The 27,162-nt window shown below is 43.3% G+C and overlaps 1 protein-coding gene across 1 annotated transcript; it reads right to left on the minus strand.

The window, feature by feature from the left end:
- Window positions 1–21,476: 21,476 nt before the first annotated feature.
- LOC143968260 (olfactory receptor 10C1-like) lies at window positions 21,477–24,936 on the minus strand. The gene is made up of 2 exons (XM_077474527.1): window positions 24,872–24,936; window positions 21,477–22,930 (listed from the first exon to the last, which is right to left on the minus strand). Exon 2 carries the CDS (start codon window positions 22,498–22,500, stop codon window positions 21,550–21,552), a length of 951 nt encoding a protein of 316 aa, XP_077330653.1. The 5' UTR covers window positions 22,501–22,930; window positions 24,872–24,936; the 3' UTR covers window positions 21,477–21,549.
- Between the last annotated feature and the right edge of the window lie 2,226 nt (window positions 24,937–27,162).

A 27,162-nucleotide genomic window follows, 5' to 3' on the forward strand; every position in this document is an offset into this window, starting at 1 on the left:
ACTATCTTTCTGCACCAAAATTACCCCACCTTTTATCTAGCTAATGGCGATGACAAAAAAAGGGGGTTAGCCATCCTCATCTCCAAACACACACCATTTACTCTTTCCCAAATTGTCAGGGACAGCGAAGGGAGATACATTCTAGTTAAAGGACTTATAAGTGGGACACTTTTCTCCATCATCTCGTATTATGCCCCAAATAAAGGCCAAGCCTCCTTTTTTTCTGCTGTTAACCTCTCTCTCCCCTCATCTAGAAGGTAAAGTGATCACGGGAGGCGATTCTAACATCACCTTTGATCATATTCTAGATAAGTCATCTCAAAACAAAATCCATCTAAAAAGACCCCCTAAACAGAGCCTCAGCATTGCGCGGCTCTTCCACTCAATGGGTATGATAGACTCCTGGAGGGAATTACACCCAAAAGCTAAGGACTACACCCATTTTTCTGCACCTCACAGAACTTACGCCCGCATTGACCATATTTTCCTTCACTTGTCAGATATCCACTTAGCATCTCAGGCCACCATAAACGAAGTCCCCTGGTTGGATCACTCCCTAGTCTCTCTCAAAATCACAGGTTTCCTAAATCAAGCTAGCACCCCTCAGTGGCTCCTTAGGGAATCCCTCCTGTCCAATCCTGTACACTGCTTGAAAAAGACCTAAAAGAATATTTCCACCTCAATGACACCCCGGGCATATCTCCTAGTACATTACGGGGGGCCCATAAAGCAGTCATGAGGGGTAAACTCATTCAACTATAATCACGCCTTAAACAAATAGACATAACCAACTTAGAGAAGAACTTTCGTTCCATAAGCAAATCACATAAAAACAATCCCTCCCCCACTTTGCTCACTCTTCTAGACGCAGCTAGGATTGCCCTAAATACGGCCATCACTTCTAGTGCAGAACAGCACTTGAGATGGGTGAGCGGTAGATTCTATCTTAACTCGGATAAGTTTGGCCCCCACCTTGCAGCAAAACTTTCACCAAAATATAGAGCCCACACCCTACCCAAAATTAAATCTCTATCTGGTTCCCTAACTCAAAATCCCAAACAAATCTTAGAAGCCTTCCACGCGTTCTACTCAAACCTTTACTCAGGACCTAACCCTGGCAGCACACAGTCAATCAACTCATTCCTAGATAACATCCCTCTCCCCAAAATCTCAAACTCCCACTGCTCAATCATGGAAGTCCCCATTTCTGAAGAAGAAGTTAGAGAAGTCATAAAGGAACTTAAAAAAGGCTCAGCCCCTGGCCCAGATGGATTTTCGACACACTACTACAAGACCTTCACTGAGGTACTGTCCCCTTATCTGGTCCTGTTTTTTAATTCCTTGAGTGGAGATTCACCCTTAGACCCTGCTTCCAATCTAGCATACATATCTGTCATCCCTAAACCTGGCAAGGACCAGAGCCAAGTGAGTAACTCTAGACCCATTTCTTTAATCAACAACAATTTAAAAAATAATCACAAAAATCCTGTCTAACAGATTAGGATCCTTCATAGGGTCCTATGTCCATGAAGACCAAGTGGGCTTCATCCCGGGGAGGCAGGGACCGGACCAGATAGGAGGGCAGTAGATGTAATTTCCCTTCTTAAGTCAAACTCGGAGGGCAACCCTTCACAAGAAGGCTTTCTCCTATCCATTGATTTGCAAAAGGCCTTCGATACAGTTACTTGGCCATACATATTTAGCATCTTAGAAAGTTGGGGCTTTGGTGAACATTTTATTACTCTCCTCTGGGCCCTCTACTCCCAACCCAGAGCACAAGTCAGACTCCAAGGATACCTCTCAGACACTTTCCCCATCAGCAAAGGAACTAGACAAGGTTGTCCACTATCTCCCCTCCTTTTTGCAATAGGGATCGAAACATTAGCGATTGCCATTAGAAATCATCCAGACATCCATGGAGTCCAATGTGGCCACGCCATACACAAATGCGCCTTATTCTTGGATGACGTCCTTCTTTTCATCACCTCTCCCCTCATCTCTACCCCCAGTATCCTTCAACTTCTCCACAAATTTGGGCAGGTATCTGAACTGCAAGTTAACATGTCTAAGTCGATCGCTTTCAATATTTCCTCCCCTCAGGTCTTAGTAGATAGATTAAAGAATCACTTCCCTTTCTCCTGGAGCTTTACCTCCATCCCCTGTTTAGGCATTCACCTCACTCCCAATATCGATCAACTATATAAACAAATTACCCTCCCATGTTCAAGAGACGTAAGATTGACCTCGAACAATGGTCGCTTCACAAATTGTCCTGGCTAGGTAGGGTCAATGCAGTTAAAATGTCTCTAAAGGTCTCTTTCCACTTAGCCAAACAAAAAATCTCCTGGATCATGTACCAGGAAAAAACCTCCAGTACCATTCTGGACAAACTTGAAAAATTCAAAAGTATTTGGGAACCCTGGGCCCAATACATTGGGGTTCTCCTTTAAACCAAGACACAAACATAGACTCGGTGGATCTTCCAGAAACTAACTCCCCCATACCCTTGAGCTTTTCTTGAAATAGGCACCATTCATGCCACAACCTTCCCTTTCTCCCCCCTCCTATCTCCACTCCTATCTTTCTATCTGTCAATCTCTCTTTACCTCACCCTTCCCGACGGCGCCTGCCACCGGGAAGGATGGACGTGCATGTAACAAAGATCAAGCACTTGTATATTAGTGCTGCAACCCTTTTTTCATGCGCCACTGATCATTTATTCAGTCGCCCTTTGGGCTGAACCAAAATGTCCTCACAGTCAATATCCAAACCACGATCACCTAATGCCGTGTACACACGGTCGGAGAATCCGTCGGAATGCGTCTTATCGGACCGTATCGTCAGATAATCCGACTGTGGGTGGTATGCATCGGACTGATTCCATCCGAATCTCCGTCGGACCCAATTTTCCAACATGTTGGAAATATTTCCCGACCAACTGGGCCGGTCGGACGTAATCCGATCATGTGTAGAGAATTTTGATCGGACCAAGTGCCATGCATGCTCAGATCAAATTCCTACATCAAAGCTATTGGCTACTAGCCTGAATCTAGTCCCATCGTAACGAAATTACGTCATCACGTTCTGAAAGATCTGATTTTTCGACAACTTAGTCCGACCATGTGTATGCAACAGTTTCGGACACAATCCGTCAGACTAAATCTGACGGCCAAAATCCGACGGATTTGGTTGTGGAAATCTCCGAGCGTGTGTATAGGGGCTTAGAGGTTCTGTATTGTTTTTATTTTTATTGTTCTATAGATTTATTTCCTCTTTAACTATCAAAATCCAAATTAATGCACATTGAAATCTTGAAATCTTAAAGTGACTGAAGGCCGGAGGGCCTTGAGACCCTGACACAGTCTGAACCCAATGGGGTTGTGGAGGAGCTCGGCCCTCTGGAGGGCTACTGCCTTAGTTGTCTCTCTGCATTAATTCTCCTTACTGTTTGTGAGTCCCGAAAGGTTTCCCTCTGATCTCACAGCAGTTATACACAAGTGCTGTTTGCTCTCAGTTTATTTTTCTGAATAATCGTCGTTGATATGTTTGGTTGTATATACCCTTCTTTGACTCCCCTGCAAGGGAGAAACTTTTGTTACAATTAATTTTTTTCATTCAATAAAATGTTAAAACTCAAAAAAAATATTGTTTTTACAGGAGTAGTGATGTTAATGATGCTTAAAGTAAAACAATAAAAATAAAAAAATCCTTTAAATATAATGCCTGGAGGGTCCCCTTAGTCTGCCTGTGAAGTGGTGCATCTGTACCATGTATAGAACATGTTTCAGCAAAACTGGCATTTATAAAGAAAAAAAAGGACATTTAAATTGTCGGCAATACAAGAGCATTGCCGGCACTACAAAAATGTTAACTAAAAAATGGCATGGGGGTCAAAACAAGTCAGATCCATGGAGGCCCCACCTCACAACTTACAGAACTTAAAGGATCTGCTACTGACGGCTTGGTGGTAGATGCTACAACAGGTTATGGTGGATGGTCATTAGGGATGAGCTGAACACCCCCGGTTCGGTTCACTGCAGAACATGCGAACGGACTGAAAGTTTGCACGAACATTCGAACACCCTTAAAGTCTATGGGACCCGAATGTGAAAAATCAAAAGTGTGAATTTTAAAGACTAATATGCAAGTTCTTGTCCTAAAAAGTGTTTAGGGACCCGGGTCCTGCCCCAGGGGACATGTATCAATGCAAAAAAAGTATTTAAAACTGCAGTTTTTTTGGGAGCAGTGATTTTAATAATGCTTAAAGTGAAAAAATAAAAGTTAAATATTCCTTTAAATATTGTACCTGGGGGACTATAGTTTGGATGTAAAGTGGCGCATGTTTCCCGTGTTTAGAACAGTCCCTGCACAAAATTATATTTCTAAAGGAATAAAAGTAATTTAAAACTGCTTGCGGCTAAAACCTCGGACCCCCGATACTTGAATATCAAATATCCGCAATATTACTTAGCCCCTGGCACCACCAAAAAAGGAGGAGTGGCAATTTGCTTCGCAGAACTGACTCCCTTTACGCCCATCACTGTAGTTAAGATAAAGGTGGCCAATATATTATGACAGTTGAATGCCTCCATGACCAACTAGTGTCATTTATTTCATATTATGCCCCTGGACAGACAGCTTTTTACAAAATGCATCTGATATTGATGCCCAGAGTACAGAGACAGGTGATCATGGGGGGGGGGAGGGGGGGCAGCAACATACCATTAGACAGGATAATGGACAAATCGTACCCCACCAAAACAATCCACAAGCGACCACCAATGGGGAGCAGCAAAGTAGCACGCCTATGTCACTTATACGACCCGATCAATGTCGGGAGGGAAAGAAACCCTACAGTCAGAGATTATATGCACTATTTGCAGGTGCACCATACCTATTCCCGGATTGATCACCTTCTAGTGCATACCCCCTTACTCCCATACATGACATCGGTAAAAATTTTATCTACCCTCTGGTTGGATCATTCTCGGATTAAACTTTCCATTATGGGACTCTGAACCAAACCTCATCCCTCCCCATGGAGACTCAATGTAAGAACGACCCCATACTTTATACCGAAATAGAAAAAGAATTACAGGATTACTTTTGGACCAATAAGTCGATGGAGACATCCCCTGCGATAAATTGGGTGGCCCACAAAACTACTGTATGGGGTAAATTGATCCAATTTGCAGCCAGAACAAAACGGATTTGAGAACAAACAATCAAACAACTAGAAGCGAATCTAGACAAATTAATGAGAGAACAGGACATGACTCCCCAGGTTGACATAAGGCATAAGATACACGAGGCTAGACTGGCATTAAACTTAGGTTTGATCACTCAAGCGAAAAAACATATGTGTTGGTCCAAACACAAATACTATACACTGGGGGACAAGCCAACCACAATGTTGGCTAGGAAGTTTGTGCCCTGAATGTACACACCAACCCTACCTAAATTGTGACTACCAACGGGGCACCCCACTCAAAATCCTGAACTGATCCTCCGGAAATTCCACAAATTCTATGTCAGATTGTATAGCCAGCCAAACAAATATTCACAGATTAAGGCAGAAAAGTTCTTTCAAGACATCCTATTGCCCAAACTTACACATGCCCACACAGAACTGATGGACAAAGAATTCACAGAATTAGAGATTAAGATGGCAATCAAAACCATATATCCTTCTAAATCCCCAGGTCCAGACGGATTCTCAGGTCATTACTATAGAAACTATCCTGGGACTGCTTATTTGACGCGCTATGTCACTTTGGGCTTGGAGAGCGCTTTCTGGCTCTCCTTCAGACACTGTATGAAGCCCCGACAGGATAATTGAAAATCAGGGGTTACTCTTCACAACCCCTCGATATTCAGAGGGGATCTAGGCAGGGATGCCCATTATCCCCACTGTTATTCACTCTAGAAATAAATCTACTGGTGATAAAGATTCAGGCTTACCAGGATGTCAAGGGAATCGTTTCTGGGGACAGAGAACATAAGTGTTTACTGTTTGCAGATGACCTCCTGCTGGCTCTGTCATCACCTATCACTTCCCTCCCCAACCTCCATACTGTTCTACAACCATTCTCTGAAATCTCGGATCTAAAAATCAACCACAACATCAATCCAGAGTGCTGAACCTCTCTTTACAGAGTTCCACTCAGAAAACTCTAGAACAATCCTATCAATTCCTATGGGAGGCAGAAGCTCTATCATATTTAGCAATACGACTAACTCCATCTATACAAACCCTATACAAACATAACTACCCTGCACTTTTCAAACCACTGACCGACGATCTGGCCAGATGGCAGATTCACCCCCCATCGTGGTTTGGCAGACTACACTCAATAAAAATGAATATTTTACCAAAGGTCTTATACCTGTTACCCACTATAACGGTGTCATTAGTTCGATCTGATCTACAAATTTTTCAAAAACAAATACTACAGTTTATATGGGGAGACAAGAGGCCTAGGGTTAACAAAGGTACAATGTACACTCCAAAACAGAAGGGGGGACTTGGCCTGCCCAATTTACAGAAATACTTCTATGCGGCCCAGTTGGCCCAACTCACCAAATTTCACTCTAAGCAACCCCAAGCACTATGGATGACCATGGAATCATATTCCTGTCACTCCAGTCAAGTTTCCCATATTATGTGGCTCCCAGTGAAAGAGAGACCAATTATACTATGTCTTACTCTCTCCTTTTCTCTAGATATTTGAGATAGACTCTCAAGGACGCAGAAATTCCAATCAACCCATAACCGGCTCGCACCTCTATTGAGAAATAGAGAATTCATCCCGGGTCTCACTCCCCCTGCATTTGAATGGTGGATCAACAAGGGCCTAATACAGATAGCAGATCTCTGTGACCACAAAGGTATGCTATCTAAAAAGATTCTGATAGACAAATATCAAATGCCTGATACTAAAAACTATAGACTCACTCAAATGCATCATTATATACAAACTGTAACGCGCAAGGGGCGATTTAGCGACAGTGACTCCAATGGAACACTTGTGTCGACATTATGACAAACTCAGGGGCCATATATCTGCTATATATATGATTTTGACTCATATCTTGCTAAAGCTGAACTATATGACTCAAAGGGAACAGGATTTTCAAGAAACTCTAGATCTTGAGGAGTTGCACTCGTTAATGAGGGCAGCATCTCGATCGCTTACCAATACCTACATTATAGAGGCCAACTATAAGGTTTTATTAAGATGGTATATGGTACCGGCCAGACTGGCCACCTTTGTACCCAGAGCCACCCCGGGGTGCTTTCGTGGATGCGGCCAAGCGGAAACAGCATATCATATATGGTGGACATGCCCCAAGGTCAGAAGATTTTTGAGTAGGGTCTATAAATTTATATATACCCTTGCCCAGATTAATTTGGGGAAGTCCACAAAGCATGCACTCCTGGGTGGCAGGGTAGCTGAAGCCTCAAAAAACCATAGAAGGCTTCTTACATTTATATTCATATCAGCCAAAATCATGATAGCAAGAAACTGGAGGTCTGCTGCCCTGCCATTTGATCAACTCAAACACAAAATGTCATGCCTTATGTTAAATGAAAGATTGACAGCAATTGTACAGGATAAGACATAGTTGTTTGACAAAATATGGAACCCATGGATCAGATACCTAACAAATGATCCCAGGACGATCACAAACCAGAACCCTTCTTAAAGGACAGGCCAAGGAGCATGGAGCCCCCCCCCCCCCCCCACCCCTCTCCTCCCTAACTTCCATTGCAAGTTCTACCTTCTACTAAAGTAGAGCCCCTTCTTTTATTTTTCATCTACCTCTTTTCCTCCCTCGGTGAGGCACCGAACTATTGGGGTCGGGATGGTGCCCCCCCTGCGAATTGGAAAACCAGACTCTCCCAATAGAGAGATGGGGAGCTGGGGTTTCCCAGTGGGTGGGGTGTATTCCGAGGCCTACTATAGACCATGCACAATGCTGCAGTAAAAGAGGTAAAGTTCACAGTTGAGGACATTTTTGTAGGATATGGTATATAAGCCATAATACTAGAACAAACAAAGTATGGTTTATACAGGGATATGATAATTTGCCTCAAATAATAAAGGAGGATTCCTTACGAATATTGCATTGTATGTGTAATGTATTGAGGATATGGTACAATACTCAATGTAATGGAGAGATTTATCACTTGTTTTGTAAAAACTTTAATAAAAACCATTGAAACATAAAACTGCTTGCGGCTGTAATGTAATGTCGGGTCCCAGCAATATGGATGAAAATTATTGAAAAAAATGGCATGGGTACCCCCCCCCCCCCCAGCCCATTACCAGGCCCTCTGTATGGATTTTTCTTCCCCTGTTCAACAGGGGCATGTAATTAAAATTCTTGATATAATATTTCACAGCAGGGCCCGTTCCAGCGCCCACCAAGGGTAACTGTGAGGGCTTACAGTGTTCTGGTACCACAAACACTTAAGGCCCAATTTTCTTTCCATATTAACTCTTACAGGAGGGAATTTCCCTTCCTAGGGGTAGATTTCCTCTTACTTCCTGTTGTCTCCTTCTGTTTGTAAGTAGGAGTCATTTGTAAGTAGGTGTTTTAAAGTAAGGGACCCCCTGTATATACTATACGGCCTGCCCTATATACTCTGCAGAAAATTGGGCCTTAAGTGTTGTTGGTACCAGAACACTGTAAGCCCGCACAGTTACCCTTGGTGGGCGCTGGAACGGGCCCTGCTGTGAAATATTATATCAAGAATTGTAATTACATGCCCCTGTTGAACAGGGGCAGAAAAATTGGGCCTTTGGTAGTGGTGTGGTGGTGGTGCCACAACACTAAGCCCTCACAGTTACTCTTGGTGGGTGCTGGAATGGGCCCTGCTGTGAAATATTATATTAAGAATTGTAATTACATGCCCCTGTTGAACAGGGGAAGAAAAATTGGGTCTTAGGCAGTGGTGGTGGTGCCACAACACTGTAACCCCTCACAGATTCTGTTGTTGAGCGCAGGAACGAGCCCTGCTGTTAAATATTTGATCAAAAATTGTAATTACACGCCCCTGTTAAACAGGGGCAGAAAAATTGGGCTTTAGGCACTGGTGGTGGTGCCACAACACTTCAACCCCTCACAGATACTCTAGTTGAGCGCAAGAATGAGCCCTGCTCAAAATATTACAGCAAAAATTGTAATTACACGCCCCTGTTAAACAGGGGAAGAACAATTGGGCCTTAGGCACTGGTGGTGGTGCCACAACACTTCAACCCCTCACAGATACTCTAGGTGAGCGCACAAACAAGCCCTGCTGCGAAATATTACAGCAAAAATTATAATTACAAAAATGTTCTTAGAAGCTATCAACATGAACATTGAGGAGGAATAGGATAGTCACTCAGCATAACAGGATAGTCACTCAGCATAGGCAGTCTTCAAGGGATCTCACATTCATAGAAAATTAATCGGTTACATCAGCATCAGGTGCTTGGTAGCTGGTGATCCAAGACTGATTCATTTTTATGAAGGTGAGCCGATCAACTGAATGTGCATTCAGAAAGAATGCTGGATACAGGACAGGCCAGTAGCCCAATTGCATATTGTGCAAGCTCTGGCCAGTGATCCATTCTCAAGACCCATTAACCCAGTGGATTTTCATTTGGAAAGCTCTCCAAGTCTGATCTTGTCCCTAGGTATGCCTGCACCATGATGCTGACGATGGTTGCTTGAACCGATCAGACCTTGGGGCTGCGGACTAAAGAATTGTCTGAACGCATCGGTCAGACAGCCACCTTCTCCACCGCTCCTTCTGTGACTGACTGAAGCCTCAGCAACCCATTGTCCAAGAGGACCAGGAAATTGTAACTGCCCAGGCTGTGGAAACGCATTGCACAAAACTTTCTGCAAGGCCTCCCAAAGATGTTTCATCCTCTACTCCCTCTGCGAAGGCTGGATAAGTTCCACAAACAATTTTATGGCGGCTGATAATTTGGCCAAGGGGGGTGAGGTAGAGAATGAAAAGAATGGGGCCAAGAACTGACCCCTGGGGGACGCCACAAGTAACTGTATGTGGATTTGATTTAAAATGACCCAGGGAAATATACTCTGTCCGGTTTGTGAGGTATGATTTGAACCAAATGAGGGCTGTGTCGTTGAGTCCAGTGGTAAAATGGAGCCGATTTAAAAGAATGCCGTGGTCAACAGTATCAAATGCAGCTGAAAGATCCAGAAGGATGAGGAGGGAGGGAAAACCAGCATCAGATGATATAAGAGATCAGTGATCACCTCCACTGGGGGGAGGTGATTACTGATCGTTTCACTGAAAGCTAGTAGCCAGCTAGTATCCAGTTAAACCAGACAGAAGATGGGATGAATTCAGCAGGGATTTAAAGCTTTAAAGCGCCGCTCAAGGACCCGCCCTGCTACCTTCATCTTACGAAGCTCATCTGTAAACCAGGGAGCTGAACGGGTGAAGGTGACTGTACTTGTTTTAACAGGGGCATGGAGGTCCAAGAGGCTGCTAAGTTCACTGTTGTAATAATACACTGCTTCGTCAGCTGATAAAAAATGTGTGGAAAGATGCTCAAAGTCTGCTGCCAAAAGGTCTGAGTTTATGTTTTTTAGGTTTCTAAAACAGATGTTCCGCTTAGGCCTACAAAGGGCAGAGGGGGATGACAAATCCATAAAGATGGCCTTGTGATCAGACACACCTAGATCATACACCAGCAGATTGGCGAGAGCAGCAGAGTTTGTAATGACCAAATCCAAGATATGCCCCCTGGTATGTGTGGGGACACCAACAAGTCAAGTTGCTTTAAGTTAAAACAATCCAGAAGTTGAAGAAATTCAGCTGCAAAACGGCAGGAAGGGGTGTCAACATGGATATTCATATCGCCCGAGATTATAACATCGGCAGAGGATGTGCAGAAAGTTGTAAGAAGATTTGACATCTCAACAATAAATGATGGATTTGGTTTAAGTGGTCGATAAATAAGGAAAAGCAACACAGGTGAAGAGGACTTACATTTAAATGCAAGGCATTCAAATGAAGACAGTTGAGGTAATGGCTGCAGAGATAGCTCCAGATCGCTGCGATGAATGACTGACAAGCCCCCACCTCGCCCTGTGCTGCAAACTTTTTGAAGGTAGCTATTTCCTCGGGGACAGCTCTCATTTAAAGAGGAAAAGGTATTTGGTTGATGCCAGGTCTCTGTAAGGAACATATAGTCCAGACATTTATCCAGGATATGATCATGAATGAAACAGGACTTATTTATAATAGACTGTGCATTTAAAAGTTCAATTTTCCTACATGATGATGCAACAAGTCTTTGCACTGGTCGTAGCAGACTAAAATCCACTCCACATTTCCTATTCGGCTCACTAAAAGGTGTTATCATGGAAACGTCCACACTACATATCCGATAGGAGACAGCACTCTGATGACGCATGCGTGGAATAACAGTTCGCATTTTTGACCAGAGAGCCGGGATGGTATGGCTTGTCTGTAAACAGACAAACTTTCTGCGAGAACTTCTATGGATGTAGCGTGGACGGCGGAGAAGTCCCAATTTTTTTATCACTACAATGCACCATGGGGTGAAAATACTGCTAAGATTTATCAGCTCGCTGGCAGAGTAACTCAACATAGTTCTCTGGTCCATCCAAATATAGAGATAGACAAGTCTAAAAAGTCTTCTATACCTGTCTATAAACAGACAGATATACAAATAAGCAGGGATACCAACGGGGATACTGAAAAATCGACGTGCAGGTCATCAAATGTACAGATTTTGCAAGTCTCTTAAAAAGCAGGCATGTCTACAGAAAAGCAGGGATACTGACAGGTAAGTATACAGGCAGGAAGGTATATATGATAGATAGTTAAGTCTATTAGACAGGCAGGTATGTTGGCCAGCAAGAATGTTAACAAGCAAGTTTATGGTCTCTAATCACAGCGACACAGCCGACATAGCTTCAGAGTCTCCAGTCACATTCCACTCTCATTCCTCCCCGTTACCTGTCTCTGCTTATCACTGCCATCAAAGAATCCTCACTCAGCCGACCACTGAGTCTCCCATTGACTTGGATCCACAGCACGGCTTCAATCACAGAGCTTCCTCTTTAACAAAACAGTCTGTTTCCCAGGACCATAGGAGGATCCACTGGGAGCAGGTGATCACTGATCATTTCACTGAAAGCTAGTAGCCAGCTAGTAGCCAGCTAGTATCCAGTTAAACCAGCCAGAAGATGGGATGGATTCAGCGGAGATTTGAAGCCATCATGAGTAGTGACACTGCAACCTCTCACACTGCGGGTCGGCCAAAGCTCTTCCTGGCTCACCTGGTGCTTCCTGGCTCAGCCCTTACACTCCTCACACTCCTGGAGAAGCGGCGAACAAACAGCGCCAGCGTCCTCTCCCTTGCAGAATTCCTGGAATACCCAACTACAATCAACATGGGGCCTGGAGCTTCTTCCTAGTAGTAGTAGTAAGGTATAGTGGGGTTGGAGATCCCAGCTGATGAGGAGCAAAGAGAGGTCCACCTTGTTCTTTGTTGTGGGTCTTTTAAGTACTGTTGCCAATGGACTGCATGGGAGGTCGACATATGTCTGGTCAAGCATGTGGCGAGTCAGCAGCGCCCTGCACATGCGGAGCTCTGCGGTGTGATGCAGTCAGGTGGCTGCCCTTAAGCTGGCCCCTGGAAGGTATCCTGCCTTGTTGGAGATGTGCCTCCTCCTCTTCTCTTCTATCAGGCACCCACGTATGGCCTGCAGTCAGATATAGGCTTGGCTTGACTAGAATGCAGTGGATATATATATGTAGGAGACTGTATTTATATTTAATGCATTGCAGATCACTGAATCACCTGCCTACATGCCTGAAAGTGTATTTGAAAATGTACAACAGGAATGGCCTGCAGTCAGATATAGGCTTGGCTAGACTAGAATGCAGTGGATATATATATGTAGGAGACTGTATTTATATTTAATGCACTGCAGGTCACTGAATCACCTGCCTGCCTGAAAGTGTATTTGAAAATGTACAACAGGGGGCGCATGCTCAGGCTCGGGGAAGATGGCAGCCTAATCTCCCTGCTCCGCACCGTCGGACCGCTAAAACCTGGCGAATAAGGCACATCCTGACATCAGACGCCACCATATCAGCTCCTACAGCGGCGGACATCACCAGGAATCCGGCGGGTATGTACAATACACCCCGGAACTGGCATCGCTATCAGTCCCAGCAGAAAGCCTCCCCTGCTGCGGGATCTGGAGAGCCCCACAGACGCTGGATCTGATGCCCTGCTCCAAAAATTCTGCAGCATAGTGCAAGATGAAATTACTGCAGCCTCCCACAAGCTCTCTGCAGATCTGGTAAAGGGCCTTAAAGAGCTAGGCCACTGTACCAACCAATTGGAACAGAGGATGGACTTAACAACAACAGTCCTGGAGGGGCATGAGGATGAAGTGGAGAGGTTGAATGCTGAACTAGCCAGCTTACAGGATAAATTGCAGGAGAATAGAGCTAACCTCCGCATACGGGGGCTTCCAGAGACCATCACTGACCTGCAGGGGACAGCCACAGCTTTCTTTCAGGAGCTGGCGCCTGATATCCCTGCGGAGCGCCTGGAATTTGATTGCATACACAGGTCCCTTGCCCCCAAACCCACGAGGGCCCTCCCAGAGATGTGATTATAAAGTTTCACTTTTACAGAACCAAGGAACGGCTCCTTCAAGCAGCTAGAGATCTTCCAGACCTCTCCTTCCAGGGAAACCCCCTCCAACTATTCGCAGACCTTTCCCCAGTTACTATAGCCAAAAGTAGGAGCATGAAGCCTTACTTGCAAATCCTACAAGCATGAGACATCCGATATAGGTGGGGTTCCCCTTTAAGCTCTCCTTCTATCACCTTAGCTGCCAGTTTGATGTCTCCTCCCTGCCTGATCTTTGGAGACATTTTCAGGATCTACAGTTTGATCTTCCTCCCTCCCAGCCAGAGTCCTCATCGGCCTGCCCAAAACCATCCCGGGCACCCCATGGATCCTCGCAGACGTCCCAACAGGAGACTCAGGCCCTCCAAACACTTCAGGCGCAGCGTTTTCAGGATGTCCCCAAAGGAGGACAGCATTAACCCACACTTGATGTTTCAAAGGCCCTGAGGGGCACACCTGCTCACAGCATGTCCGCTAGACTCGTCTATCAAAGCTCACCCAGATCTGCAAAATACTCCTACATTTCACCCTCGGCCTCAACTCATAAGGACCCAGTTAAGGTACAGAGGCATTTTTGCCCCTAGACTAAATTTCTGCATTAAACCCTTCACCCCCCTCCTTTTTTTTTTTTGGGCCAGATAGCCCTCTCCCATCCTCGTCCCCTCGTTCCAGGGCATACCACCACAGGATGGATCCCTTGCCTGGCACTGCCCCAACTGTGTGATGGCAGCATTGGGTCTCTTTGTAGACTGCATTTAAGGATGAGCACCCTTGCTCTATACCGCAGGGGGGCTCACCATGTGCTGAGCTTGACAATTCCTCATGGGTTCAGGGGGGTTCGGCTCATCATGGACGGCAGTTAATAGTTCTCATGTTCTTGTCTGCCGTCTGGTGCTTGCAGATCCTTGAGTCAGGTGTTATTGCTATTTGAAAAGACTCTAGTCTTAGGGGGTTGGACTTTTGCTCAGGACCTCTCGGATCCTGGAGGGGGGTTCCGGGACACGAGCTTGACTCCGGCCCACAGTTCAGTTCAGTTTACAGTTTAACTTGATATGTTACCAATTTTAGGTTATAGGCTGTTCTAGTTTCTAGTGTTGTGATGTCTACTAAACCCTACTGTTTGTTTACTCTGTGCCATTGTTTGATTTACTCATTAACGTTCAGTCTACTTTAAAAATAATGCCGAGTGGTTTCCGACGGACTACTGCTCCCCCATGTGTTGGTACTTGGCCCGAACGAGGTTCTGACCAACTTCCAACCCGCTAGTGGGGTTTTAACCCCACGACCAATAGCAACCTCGATGTATGGAATACTTGACTTGATTCCTTTAACTCTCATCTCACTTTTCTCTCCTACCTTTCTAATCTTTCTTGGGTGCACGGGTTGTGTGCTTCGGGGAACGGTCTACTGCCGACCGCCAATACCACCATGACACTAAATTGGTTATCCCTGAATGTTCAAGGTATGAATTCCCCTCAGAAGAGGGTGAAAGTCTTTAAGTACCTGAGGAAGCAACGGATTGATATTGCATGTTTACAGGAAACTAATTTTTCAACGGCTTCCTCTCCTAAATACTTTGAGGCTCAGTTTCCTCAGGTGTTTTTGGCTAATGCCCCAACTAAGTAAAAGGGGGTGCTCATAGCTTTCCGCAGATCAGTCCCATTTAGTTGCACTAGACAGATCGCAGACCCCGATGGTAGATACTTACTATTACAAGGCACAATCCAGGAAACAGAGGTCACTATTATGACCTACTATGCTCCGAAATAAAATCCAGGACCTTTTTTGACCCACGTCTGCACCCTGCTGGCATCCCACTGCAAGGGCACCCTCTTCCTTTCGGGCGACTCAAACCTAGTGTTAAACCCCTTTTTGGATAAATATCCCTCATAGAAAACGGCCCCTTCCTCTGGCACTAAATTTGCCCGCTCTCTACAAATGCATGACTTGGTCAATCTCTGGAGGGAGTGTCATCCCCAGGGCAGGGACTATACACATTACTCCCACCCCAACCACCTACACTCCAGAATTTATCACATGTTCATGCTTAGACGTAACCTTTCCCTGGTGATAACGGCTTAAATTCTGGCTGCTCTGTGGTCAGATCATGACCCTGTTCTGGTGGTCTGTCATTCCATTCTGGACAAACCCCGGTCCTTGCCCTGGGTGATGAACGACTCGTTCCTCAAATTTAAAGGTGTACAGGAAGAATTATTAAAAGCCTCAGAGGAATATTTTTGCAATAATGATGGGTCGGTAGCGTCGCCTGTAACGCTCTGGGAGGCCTATAAGGCAGTGCTTCATGGCCATATTATTCGGTTGGCGTCGACCTGTAAACAGGAACGAGAATTGAAACAGAAGGCCCTGGAGACCCGCCTGTGGCCTTTAAGCAATCCCCCACCCCAGGTAATAGTAAATTTCTGGAGCAGACCCACTTGGAGCTCGATCTCTGTCTCACTGAGGGGGCTGAGCGGGTGTTGCACTGGTCCCGTCAGAAGTGGTACACGAAGGCTAACAAGCCTAACCAAATGCTAGCTAACAGGCTTCGAACCTTCGTTCCTAAATTTACTCCTATCACTTTGCGCAATTGACATAATGTTCTTACGGGTAATCCTATGCGTATACTGGAGGATTTCCGATTCTGCCTCACAAAATTATACACAGCCCCGGGGCAGCCTAATGTCTAAGACACTTCTGATTTTCTCAACAACCTCATGCTCCCAACCCTGACGGAGGCACATGTTACCCTCATGGACCGGGACATACAAGTCTCAGAAGTCCTCCAGGGTATAAAGGAACTTAAGTTAGGAAAGCGATCGGGGCAGATGGCTACACAGCGCTCTATTACAGAAAGCTGGCTGCGGTGATAGCACCGCATCTAACAGCCATGTATAATTCAGTTAAGAATGGCTGTTCCTTTACCTCGGACCTTTTAACAGCAAACATAGTAATGATCCCTAAATCGGATCGTGACCACTCCTCCTGGGCCAACTTTAGGCGCATTTCTCTTATTAATTTTGATATGAAAATCCTGATGAAATCTTGGCGAGCCGCCTAAACTCTTTCCTCCCTCGGTTGATTAAAAAGGACCAAGTCGGCTTCATACCTCAGAGGCAGGCAGGAGATGCCATTCGGCGTATAACTGAAACTCCAACATATAGCCCCCCACACGCTCACTGGAATCCATGCTCCGATCTCTAGATGTGAATAAGGCCTTCGACACTTTGTCGTGGCCTTATCTTATGTCGGTTCATTGGCATTGTGGATTTGGGGCTTTATTCATGCAATGGATGTCAGTTCTATATGACTCCCCCTGGGCAAAAATTAAATATTACGGATTTGAATCTCCTCTCTTCAATACTGGTAGGGGCACCCGCCAGGGGTGTCCACTCTCGCCTCTTGTTTTTGTTTTGGCACTGGAACCCCTGGCTGAGGCGATTAGAACACATCCGGATATCCGTGGCATTGAGGTAGCAGGCTGCCCCCATAAATTATCACTATTTGCCGATGATATTCTTCTCACCGTGACCTCCCCTAGAACTTTCCTACCAAATTTACAATTACTATTGGACACCTTTGCATCCCTTTCGGGGCTCCGGGTCAGTCCTTCTAAATCGAAAGCATTATCGGTTAACCTCTCTCCAGGTCTGTTGAGAGACTTGCAGTCGGCGTTCCCCTTTCAATGGGTCTCTTCGCTGCCCTATCTGGGAATCCACCTTACCCCTGCATACTCTGGTTTGTACCAGGCGAATTTCCCACTACTACTAACTAGCAGATATGCTGTTGTCTTGGTCCAATTTGCCCTTGACTTGCTTCGGTAGAATAACAGCCACCCGAATGTCCTACCTTCCGAAATTACTATATTATTTTCACATCTTACCTATCCCGGTCCCGTCGCATATCCTTCGCATTCACCAAAGCAGGATTTTTCCATTTATCTGGGGTTCATCCCGCCCCTGAATTGGCAAGCAGATCTTGTTTTCTAAACAAATGAATGGCAGTCTTTCGGTCCCCAACCTACGGGCCTATTATATAGCAGCCAATATAGCTCAGATTTCGCGCCTCCATGAGACATATCAACTCCCGCTCTGGGCTACAATTGACCTAGTCGATGCCAACCCAACTCCCATTGCTTCGCTCCCCTGGCTCCCTCCTGTGTACCGTCCGGCAGTTATGGGGCCTTGTATGGCCCACACCTTGCGAATTTCGGACTCGGTGAAATACTCTGCAGGATTGACTTCTCCCCATCTCCCTCTTTTGCGGCTTTTACATTGCCCATTATTCCCTCCAGGTCGTGAAAATCCCAGGCAATTTTTATGGTGGACCATGAATGGGTTCATAGATATCCATTCATTGATCATGCCCACTAGAATCTTGACATTCGAGGCTCTATGCTCTTCTCATGATATTCCTTTGCGAGAGCATTACAGCTACTTACAACTTTGTCACTTCCTCCAAAGCCTTATCAAATCCCAACCCACTCCTTATACCTTGACTCCCTTTGAGAGCCTTTGCAGAACCAGGCCCCATTCCCCCGGCCTGATATCACTGATATATTCAACAGTGATATCCACGAAGAAACCCCCACTGAGGCCCTACCTTCAATGGGAGAAAGAATTGGGGAAGAAGTTGGACCCTGAAGATTGGCAGATAATGACAATAGCTTTATCTAAGTGCTCACGCAATGTGTTAATTTTGGAAAATGCTTATAAAGTATTATATAGGTGATACTATACACCGGTAAGGCTGGCTCGCTTCACTCCATTTACTCCCCACTTTGCTTTAGGGGATGCTCCCAGCAGGGCTCTATGGAGCATATTTTGTGGTCATGCCCACGGGCGTGCAGACTGTGGGTCAGGGTATACACACTTCCCTGCAATCTGTTTCAGGTTAATCTTAAAAGGGACCCCTATGAAGCACTACTTGGCAAGCCCATTGCTGAACTATTGCGCACGAAATGACAACTAGCTCAAAATCTCTTTACTGCAACTAGATTGACAATTGCGAGAGCATGGAAAACCCCTACACTAAGCTTTTGGGCAGTCAAAAATTGGCTGAATGATGTCATGGTTAATGAGAAGCTGACGGCCGATCTTCCTGATACGCACAACAAATTCCTCAAGGTTTGGCAACCCTGGATTGCATACCATCACTCTTCTAGGTTTGATGTAGTATTACTATCATTATAGGACTTCTGCCGTGCACATCCCGTGGACCCCTTACCCCCCCCCTTTTCTTTCTGTTCCTTTTCACCCCCTGCCCCCCTTTGTTTTGCGCTATTCTTTTCCCATATTCACATCTCTATCACTGCTCTCTTTTCTCCTGACCTCTTTTCCTCTATGTTCTTTGTTTTTACTCTTTTCTTGAGGATGCTAACCTTCAGGTAACAATGTGGTGTATTGCACACTCCTAATACAGGTTCATAAGCAGCCCGGCATGACCGGGTCTCGGATCATCTAATTCCTACATCCTCCTTATTTGAGTCTAGTTCGGGATCATCACTACTGTTTCTTCTATACTGATGGAGGCTGTTAGGCCCTGATTTGCTATGTATACCATATGTTATAATGCTCTGTTGAAAAACCTGTTCTGTTGGCATATATGACAATAAAACTTTTGTAAAAGAAAATTTACAACAGGAATGGCCTGCAGTCAGATATAGGCTTGGCTAGACTAGAATCCAGTGGATATATATATATGTAGGAGACTGTATATATATTTTATGCACTGTAGATCACTGAATCGCCTGTCTGCCTGACAGTATATTAGAAAAAGTACACCAGGAACAGCTTGCAGTCAGATTTAGCTACACTGGATACAGTGGATGTCTATATATATATATATATATATATATATATATATATATATATATATATATATATATTAAATGCACTGAAGCTAGCAGAATCACCTGCCTGCCTGAAGTATAGTCGAAAGAGTACACCAGGAACGGACTGCAATGAGATATAGCTAAAATGGATACAGTGGATATATATATATATATATATATATATATATATATATATATATATATATATGTATATATATATATATATATATATGAGACTGACTGTATATATCTATATATATTAACCTCCCTGGCGGTATGATTATTTCGGATTTTAGGTGCTAAAAGCGGTACAATTATTTTGCATGAAAATTTGGCATTTTATATTGTAGTCCTATAATTCTTAGGAATAACTCACTTAAATCTGTCCAAACCAGAGTCTAGCAGACATCCCAGGTATGATAAAGTTTGAAAAATGAAATCATAAATTATAATATAATAAATAACTATAAATAATTAATAATATAACAATAATAAAAATTATTCAATAATGTAATCAAATCAAAAACACTGAAATTTGCTCAGTTGCAGAATTGTCACTGTCATTACTTTTCAGTATTTGATGATGGATCTCCCCACAAATCGCTATCGCTCAATTCTGCGAGTGATTCTGATTTATGATCGCTGTTTTCTAGCTGGTCTAAAATAATTTTTGATGTAAAGGGACAGTTTTGGTTGCTATGGACAATCTCCAGTTTCCAGACATAAAGAACAGTTTTTATAATATAAAACTGCATGCAGGGCACTGGGCAGAACACTAGGGACAAAGGGGATGTGAAATAATTACATACAGCAATGTAATCTGTAAGATTACATTATACTGTATGTAATGTGTGTGCTTCACTTTTTGAATTTGGTGGCATTCTCCGTCCCCATGCTTCGCAATACTCGCAGGGAACGGAGATCGGCTCTGTGATGAATCGAGCGGAGGATGAGCCGCTCGTACAGTGCGGGGACATCTCTGGATCCAGGGGAGAAGGTAAGTAACCTCCTCCTGCATACAGCGATGCGATCCCAAGTCTGGCTCGGGGGTTACCGCTTTTGGTGTAAAACTTCCACCCCGAGCCAGACTCGGAAATACCACCAGGGGGGTTAAATACACTGCAGCTAACTGAATCACCTGCCTGCTCGAAGTATATTAGAAAGAGTACACCAGGAACAGACTTCAGTGAGATCTAGCTAAACTGGATATAGTGGATATATATATATATATATATATATATATATATATATATATATATATATATATATATATATATACGAGACTGACTGTATATATATATATATATATATATATTAAATACACTGTCTGCAACTAACTGAATCACCGGCCTGCCTGGAGTATATTAGAAAGAGTACACCAAGAACAGACTGCAGTGAGATCTAGCTAACCTGGATACAGTGGATATATATATATATATATATATATATATATATATATATATATATATATATATATATGAGACTGACTGTATATATTTATTAAATAAATTAAACTGCAGCTAACTGAATCGCCTGCCTGCTCAATCTACATGAAATGACACTCTGTCTGGGTCAGCGCCAGGAACACACTACACAGGCGGCCTCATATAGTGTGGGGCGTGGACTTAACATAAAGCTCATCCCTATTGGTCATAATGGTATGGCTGATTAGTGTATACACTGCTGACAACCTGACAACTCCAGGGTTCTACAGCTATTAACCAATTTTCACAAGAGTTTTGTATTGCTGTCTTTGGTCAGGCTCTACATATACTTTAAGCATTGTCATGAGCCGCAGTCTCAGAAAGATATCTGATCTAATTAAATGAAATAAAAATAATTCAATGTTTACATATTATATTATATTGTATTATAATTATATTATATTTTATTATATTTTATTATATTACATTATATTTTATTATATTATATAGGTTTCTTGTGTGTTGCAGGAATGTGTTGAAATCAGCATTGTTTGCTGATATGTTTTGTCATCCAAACCTTCGACATTGCTTAGGTCTCATACTTTCCAAACATTTGCAAAGTTTTCAAGACAGCTACCTTCACCTCCTGGTTCCGTAGACAATATATGATAGGATTTATGAGAGGGGTAACTACACAGTAGAAGACAGAAACCACTTTGTCCATTGTAAAGCGGATGTGGGAAGTGGGTCGAATGTACATGAAGATGACAGTCCCATAGTAGATGGACACCACAGCTAAGTGGGATGCACATGTAATAAAAGCCTTCTTTTGTCCTTCCACTGATTGGATCTTTAGAACAGCAATGACAATCAAGGTGTAGGATATCATGATCAGAAAGAAACAGCCCAAGATAACACTCCATGACATAACCATGAAGGCAAACTCGCCTTTTGAAGTGTCCTCACAGGAGAGCTTCACTAGAGGTGCATAATCACAAAAGAAGTGGTCTATTAAATTGGGAAAGCAAAACCTCAAGGTAGAGATCCAGACAGCGGGTGGGAAAGCAGCCAGGAGACCACCCACCCAAGCGCCAAGAGCCAGTTTCAAGCTGATCTTACCAGTCATCAGCGTTGGATAATGCAATGGTCTGCAGATGGCCACATAGCGGTCATAAGCCATCACAGCAAGAAGACAGTTTTCTGCAGCCCCAAAGCCGAACAGGAAATAAAACTGGGCCAAGCATGATGATGAAGAGATAATTTTGTGTTGGGTCAACAATGCATTGAGCATTTTGGGAACAGTCACATTGGTGTACAAGACCTGCAGCATGGAGAAGTTGGCCAGAAGTATGTACATTGGTTTGTGGAGATGGCGATTCACTGCCACTAGTGTGACAATCATGAAATGGGCTGTGATTGTGAAGACATACATGCAGGAGAAGAGGGAGAAGAGAAAAAGTTCTACCTCTCTCAGGGTTTCAAACCCAACAATGATGAAAGAGGCCGCAATACTGCGGGTCCTGTTGTCAGTTTTTGGCATTATCCTTCAAAAGCAGGTCTTGAACAGTAAAAATCTGATATTTTTACACGTGGTTTTTATTTAATACTTCAGTCCACTCAGTTTCAGTGTTTGGTAGATGTTGTTGAGTTAAACCCTGTGACAGTCACATTTACAGAGTGAAAAGTACATGAATGAAAGTGCTGGAATTAAAAGGAGTCTGGTGTCCCTGGAGGTGATCTATAATATGGTGTGCACTTCAAAGGTATCCCATTGGTAGACGAGAGTGAAGTGAAGGCTAATCCTGATGGAGACACGGCTGCTCTGTTGGGTAAGTGTAGGGGAGATAGGACGCACGTTCGATATGCAGGGATGTCATACTTCGGTCTTTTTATTCAACATATTTTTTTAAGTTCACAGGTTACAAATGAAGCCAACACGTTTCAGGGTAAATGCACCCCCTTCATTAGGGCTAGTGTACAATAAAATATTAAAACACAGAATAGATATTTAATACTCACAATAAAAGTAAAAAAAATAAATAAATTGACAATAAAAGCAAAAAATTTTGACAATAAAATTCAAAAATTCAAAACAGTTTGCAATAAAATTCAAAATGTTCACAATAAAATATAGTATAGTTGTAATAAAATTTCAGAGGTGCTTATTGGGTGGAGCTTTAAAAAATGAAATTGTATAATATGGAGATGATTCATATAGTGGTGTATAATTTTGGTGTGGGTGTCACTAATGACATGTGCAATTCATTTCCTTACGGATTATTCTTTTTTTTACGAATTTCGACAAGTTTGTTAACTCGAAAATATCCGAATTAACAAAAACTCGTTTAACAAATTTTTCTAAATTTGTAAATTCATACATTCGTAAATTCATACATTCGTAAATTCATACATTTGCAAATTTGTACATTCGTACATTTGCAAATTCGTACATTCGTAAATACGTACATTCGTAAATTTGTAAATGAGTAAATGAATAAGTTACTAACGATCAAATTATAGGTATTGTAATTTCTTTTCAAATTTGGCTGTTAGTGAACATATCAAATACAAATTTATCCGAAGTTACGAATTATACGAAATAACGAATGCCGTATCCAAACGAATGGAATTAATAATAAATAAGAATAAATAATAATAATAATAATAAAAACGTTTTATTAGTAGTAGTTATTATTCATTTGTTCCATTCCATTTGTTTAGATGCGGCATTCATTATTTGGGATAATTCGTAACTTCGCATAAATTCGTATTTGTTACATTCACTAACAGCCAAATTTGAAAGGAAATTACAGTACATATAATTTAATAGTTAGTTACTATTTCAGATTTTCTAATTTTTCGGGTTTTCGGATTTTCGAATTTCCAAATTTCAGAATTTTCTAATTTACGAATTTATGAATTTTCTAATTTACGAATGTACGAATTTACAAATTTATGAATGTACAAATGTGCGAATGTACAAATTTACTAATTGTGATCATAACGAATGACCCGAAAACGAAAAAAAAACCGAATGAAACGAAAACTAAAACGAATTAATTTTTTGGCAGTGCACATGTCTCGCGGTCATAGAGTTTTGAACATGTGGCACAGCCGCATATAGGAGCTTCACAGAGGCTATTGTTCTATTGTGGAGATGAGGAAGGAAACCGAATAGAGAATGCACCAAACCTGAGATGGCAGATTAATTAACAACTGGCTTTGAACTGGGGATGATTTGTTGCTGGAGCTCTTGTGAGGCTGCGGGTGAAAAGAAGTAATGTTAAGCATGGGGATGGACTGAGGACTCTGATGGTGTGATCTCTGCAGTAATTGTCTGGGTATGCAAACCTTTTATGCCGATTATGATGGTTCCCTCAATCCATGCTGGATTTAACACTTATTTTAAATTATGTTTTATATTTTGGAAAATTTAACAAGAGGACCTGGAATACATGAATGGCGATGGGAACACCCAAATCTTCCAGGTGGACAGGAACAACGTCCAAAATTACGACGGAAGGATTTCACTGTTTGTTTTAATTGGTCATTACTTGGCTTTTATATTGTAATAATTGGTAAATAAGTTGACATGAGAGGGATTTATTTCTAATGAAGATAGGAAAAATGTGTGCTCAACAACTATTCAAAGAAAAGTCACCTCTTTGCCTCTTCCCACATAAAGACATGCCTGTCATTAACACAACAATTTTAGTTTTTCTAAGACATTGCTGTAACATAATTTTTTGACCTGTTAACCTGTTAATAGTCAATAGATCAGTTAAAATTTCACTTCCTACAATAGAGTGACACTGATATTCATCCTGCAGTTAATCACACAGCAGCATCCGTTGGACAGGATCATTTTAGATGAATATAGGAAATAATGTTCTATATAATAGATGACATACAGGGACAGGGAAGAATTGATGTAGGTACCAGTTCTGAATACAGGAGACTGCAGACTGCCTTATATCAGGATCCTCGTTGCCCTAATCTTCAACACCAGGCTGTGTTATCCCCTTGGCTACTCATTATATACTGTCCAGGGATTGTGCGAACACAACATTTATTATTATAAATGAGGTCTTTGGTGACCTTAATTTACCTGCATTATTGCACAGTTTTCAAATCCACAATTCTATTAGTACATGACCTTTAGTTTGCTAAGGAACTTTACTGTATATCATAAACTAGGGGTCTCCAAACTTTCTAAACAAAGGGCCAGTTTATTGTCCTTTAGACTTTAGGCAGGCTGGGTTGTAAACACTGGGAGTAGTAAATGCCCCTGCATCAGTGGGAGTAGACAAGCTTTCAGTCTTGGAGGTCAGTGTGAGTATATAAATTACATAGCACCTGTGGTCAGTAGGTAGAGAAATAGTTCCCCATTGTTGGTGTCACTGGGAGGAATAGTGCCCCAATGTAAGTGTCAGTGGGAGGAATAGTGCCCCATTGTTGGTATCAGTGGAAGGAATGGTGCCCTATCACTGGTGTCAGTGAGAGGAATAGTTCCCCACTGTTGTCAGCAGAAGAAATGGTTTCCCATCATGGGTGGTAGGAATAGTGTCCCAAGGGGCAGATAAAGGCAAGCAAAGGGCTGCATTCGGCCCGCGTGTAAGCGGGTTGAAATTTAGCCAGTTAGGTGCTGCCCCGGATGGGAGGGTAGGGCTTAATGCCTTTCCCAGTTCTTTGGTTTTGGCAGGTTATCCTTGGGTCCGACCCACTAATCCTGTGTTATTAAAGAGGGACAGGGGTCCCGAACAAGGGAGAGAGGGGGAAAAGAGAACAAGTAGAGAGAGTGGTGAGTGGTAGCAAAGAGACCATAAGAGAACCCCTTGAGGGAGAAGATTGGAAAGCCGCATCCAGGAGGAGCCCAAGAATGTCGCTTGCTACTGCTGTAACTTAGAAGGTCCAGGGCTATGTCCCTGAAGATACCAGTTACTAGGAAATACCACTGAAGGACTCCTATCTTTTCATGGTTTCAATCATATGATGTATGATATATTAATTCATGGTTTCTTTGTAGAATTTATATGATGTTTTCATCTGTGCTATTCTCAAGGACCTGACAAGGCTCTTTCACCTGCGAAAAGTGTAGGCCACTCTTTGTATAAACCTGTTGGGAACCAGCACATCCCTGATTTCAAAATTTGAATCACTAAAGACTGTAATGTATTTTAAACTTTCTCTTTTAGTTTAATAAAAACCCGTTTACTTTTGTATAAATATCAGTTTTTTTGTTTTTTTCATACTCCTCCGAGACACAATCAGAGTCTGTTCTAAAAATCTTATTAAAATATAGTTATACATTTTCTTGGGATGGTGCCTCTGTAGGAGTATTAGTGTTCTACGCTCACCCCACCCCTACACATATCTTTTCATGGACTCTACCTTTGCAGGTATGCCGGGGGAAGCACATAACCTGAATTAGGAGTAGTGACAGTGGCAGCCCATCCATAGGGGGCACTCGAGAGGCGCTCCCCCAATCTGTAAAAATAAATAAAAAAATGGTCACTTTAAAAGTGACTGGGCGCCGGACATGGAAAGCTGATTGCAGACTGGGAAGCCGATTTGCACACGTTTAGGGAGTGTCCGGGGTGCAAGAGATGTGCCCGCAAACACTCCCCCATTCTCCAAGCTCCAGTGATTTGCCATTATAGCATGCAGCACTCCTGTTCTTTTATTTTAATGGCCGAGGATGGTGGGTGGTGCTTTTCGCGGCCCAGCGTCGCTTCGGGTCTCTCAGATCACTGTGTTTGGACTGATTGTGGGAGTGGACTGTGATGGGCCGGCGGTGAATGGTGTATGGGAGCCAAAGCAGTCCTGACTGACTCGTGAGCCTGGCGCGGCTTCTGTAAGGTATGTAAACCACTGCAGGCTCAGTGTGTGTCAGACTCTCTCTCTTCTAGCTGACTCAATCAGTCTGTATGTACGCAAGCTGCCCCTCTGCTCCGCACACACTAATCCCTGGAGGCCTGGCTGGACCCTTTGTTACCTTCCCTGCACTTCTCTGCAGTGCTCTGCCCCCTCTCATTCTCTCCACTCACTCAGTCTGCACCCACCCATCATCAGCACAGACTGGGGGGTGGTAATTCTGCAGATGGGAGGGGGGTAATTGTGCAGACAGGGGTGGTAATTGTGCAGACCCCCATCTGCACAATTACCACCCCCCATCTGCATAATATACCAGGCTTTGTGAGAC

This window comes from Lithobates pipiens, unplaced genomic scaffold, assembly GCF_037356315.1.
Source record: "Lithobates pipiens isolate NorthernLeopardFrog02 unplaced genomic scaffold, aLitPip1_a1.2 Scaffold_1, whole genome shotgun sequence".
Classification (NCBI taxonomy): domain Eukaryota; kingdom Metazoa; phylum Chordata; class Amphibia; order Anura; family Ranidae; genus Lithobates; species Lithobates pipiens.

What these genes read in the sequence shown, in the direction of transcription:
- LOC143968260 (XM_077474527.1), bottom strand. Translation starts at nt 22,500, where the DNA reads ATGCCAAAAACTGACAACAGGACCCGCAGTATTGCGGCCTCTTTCATC.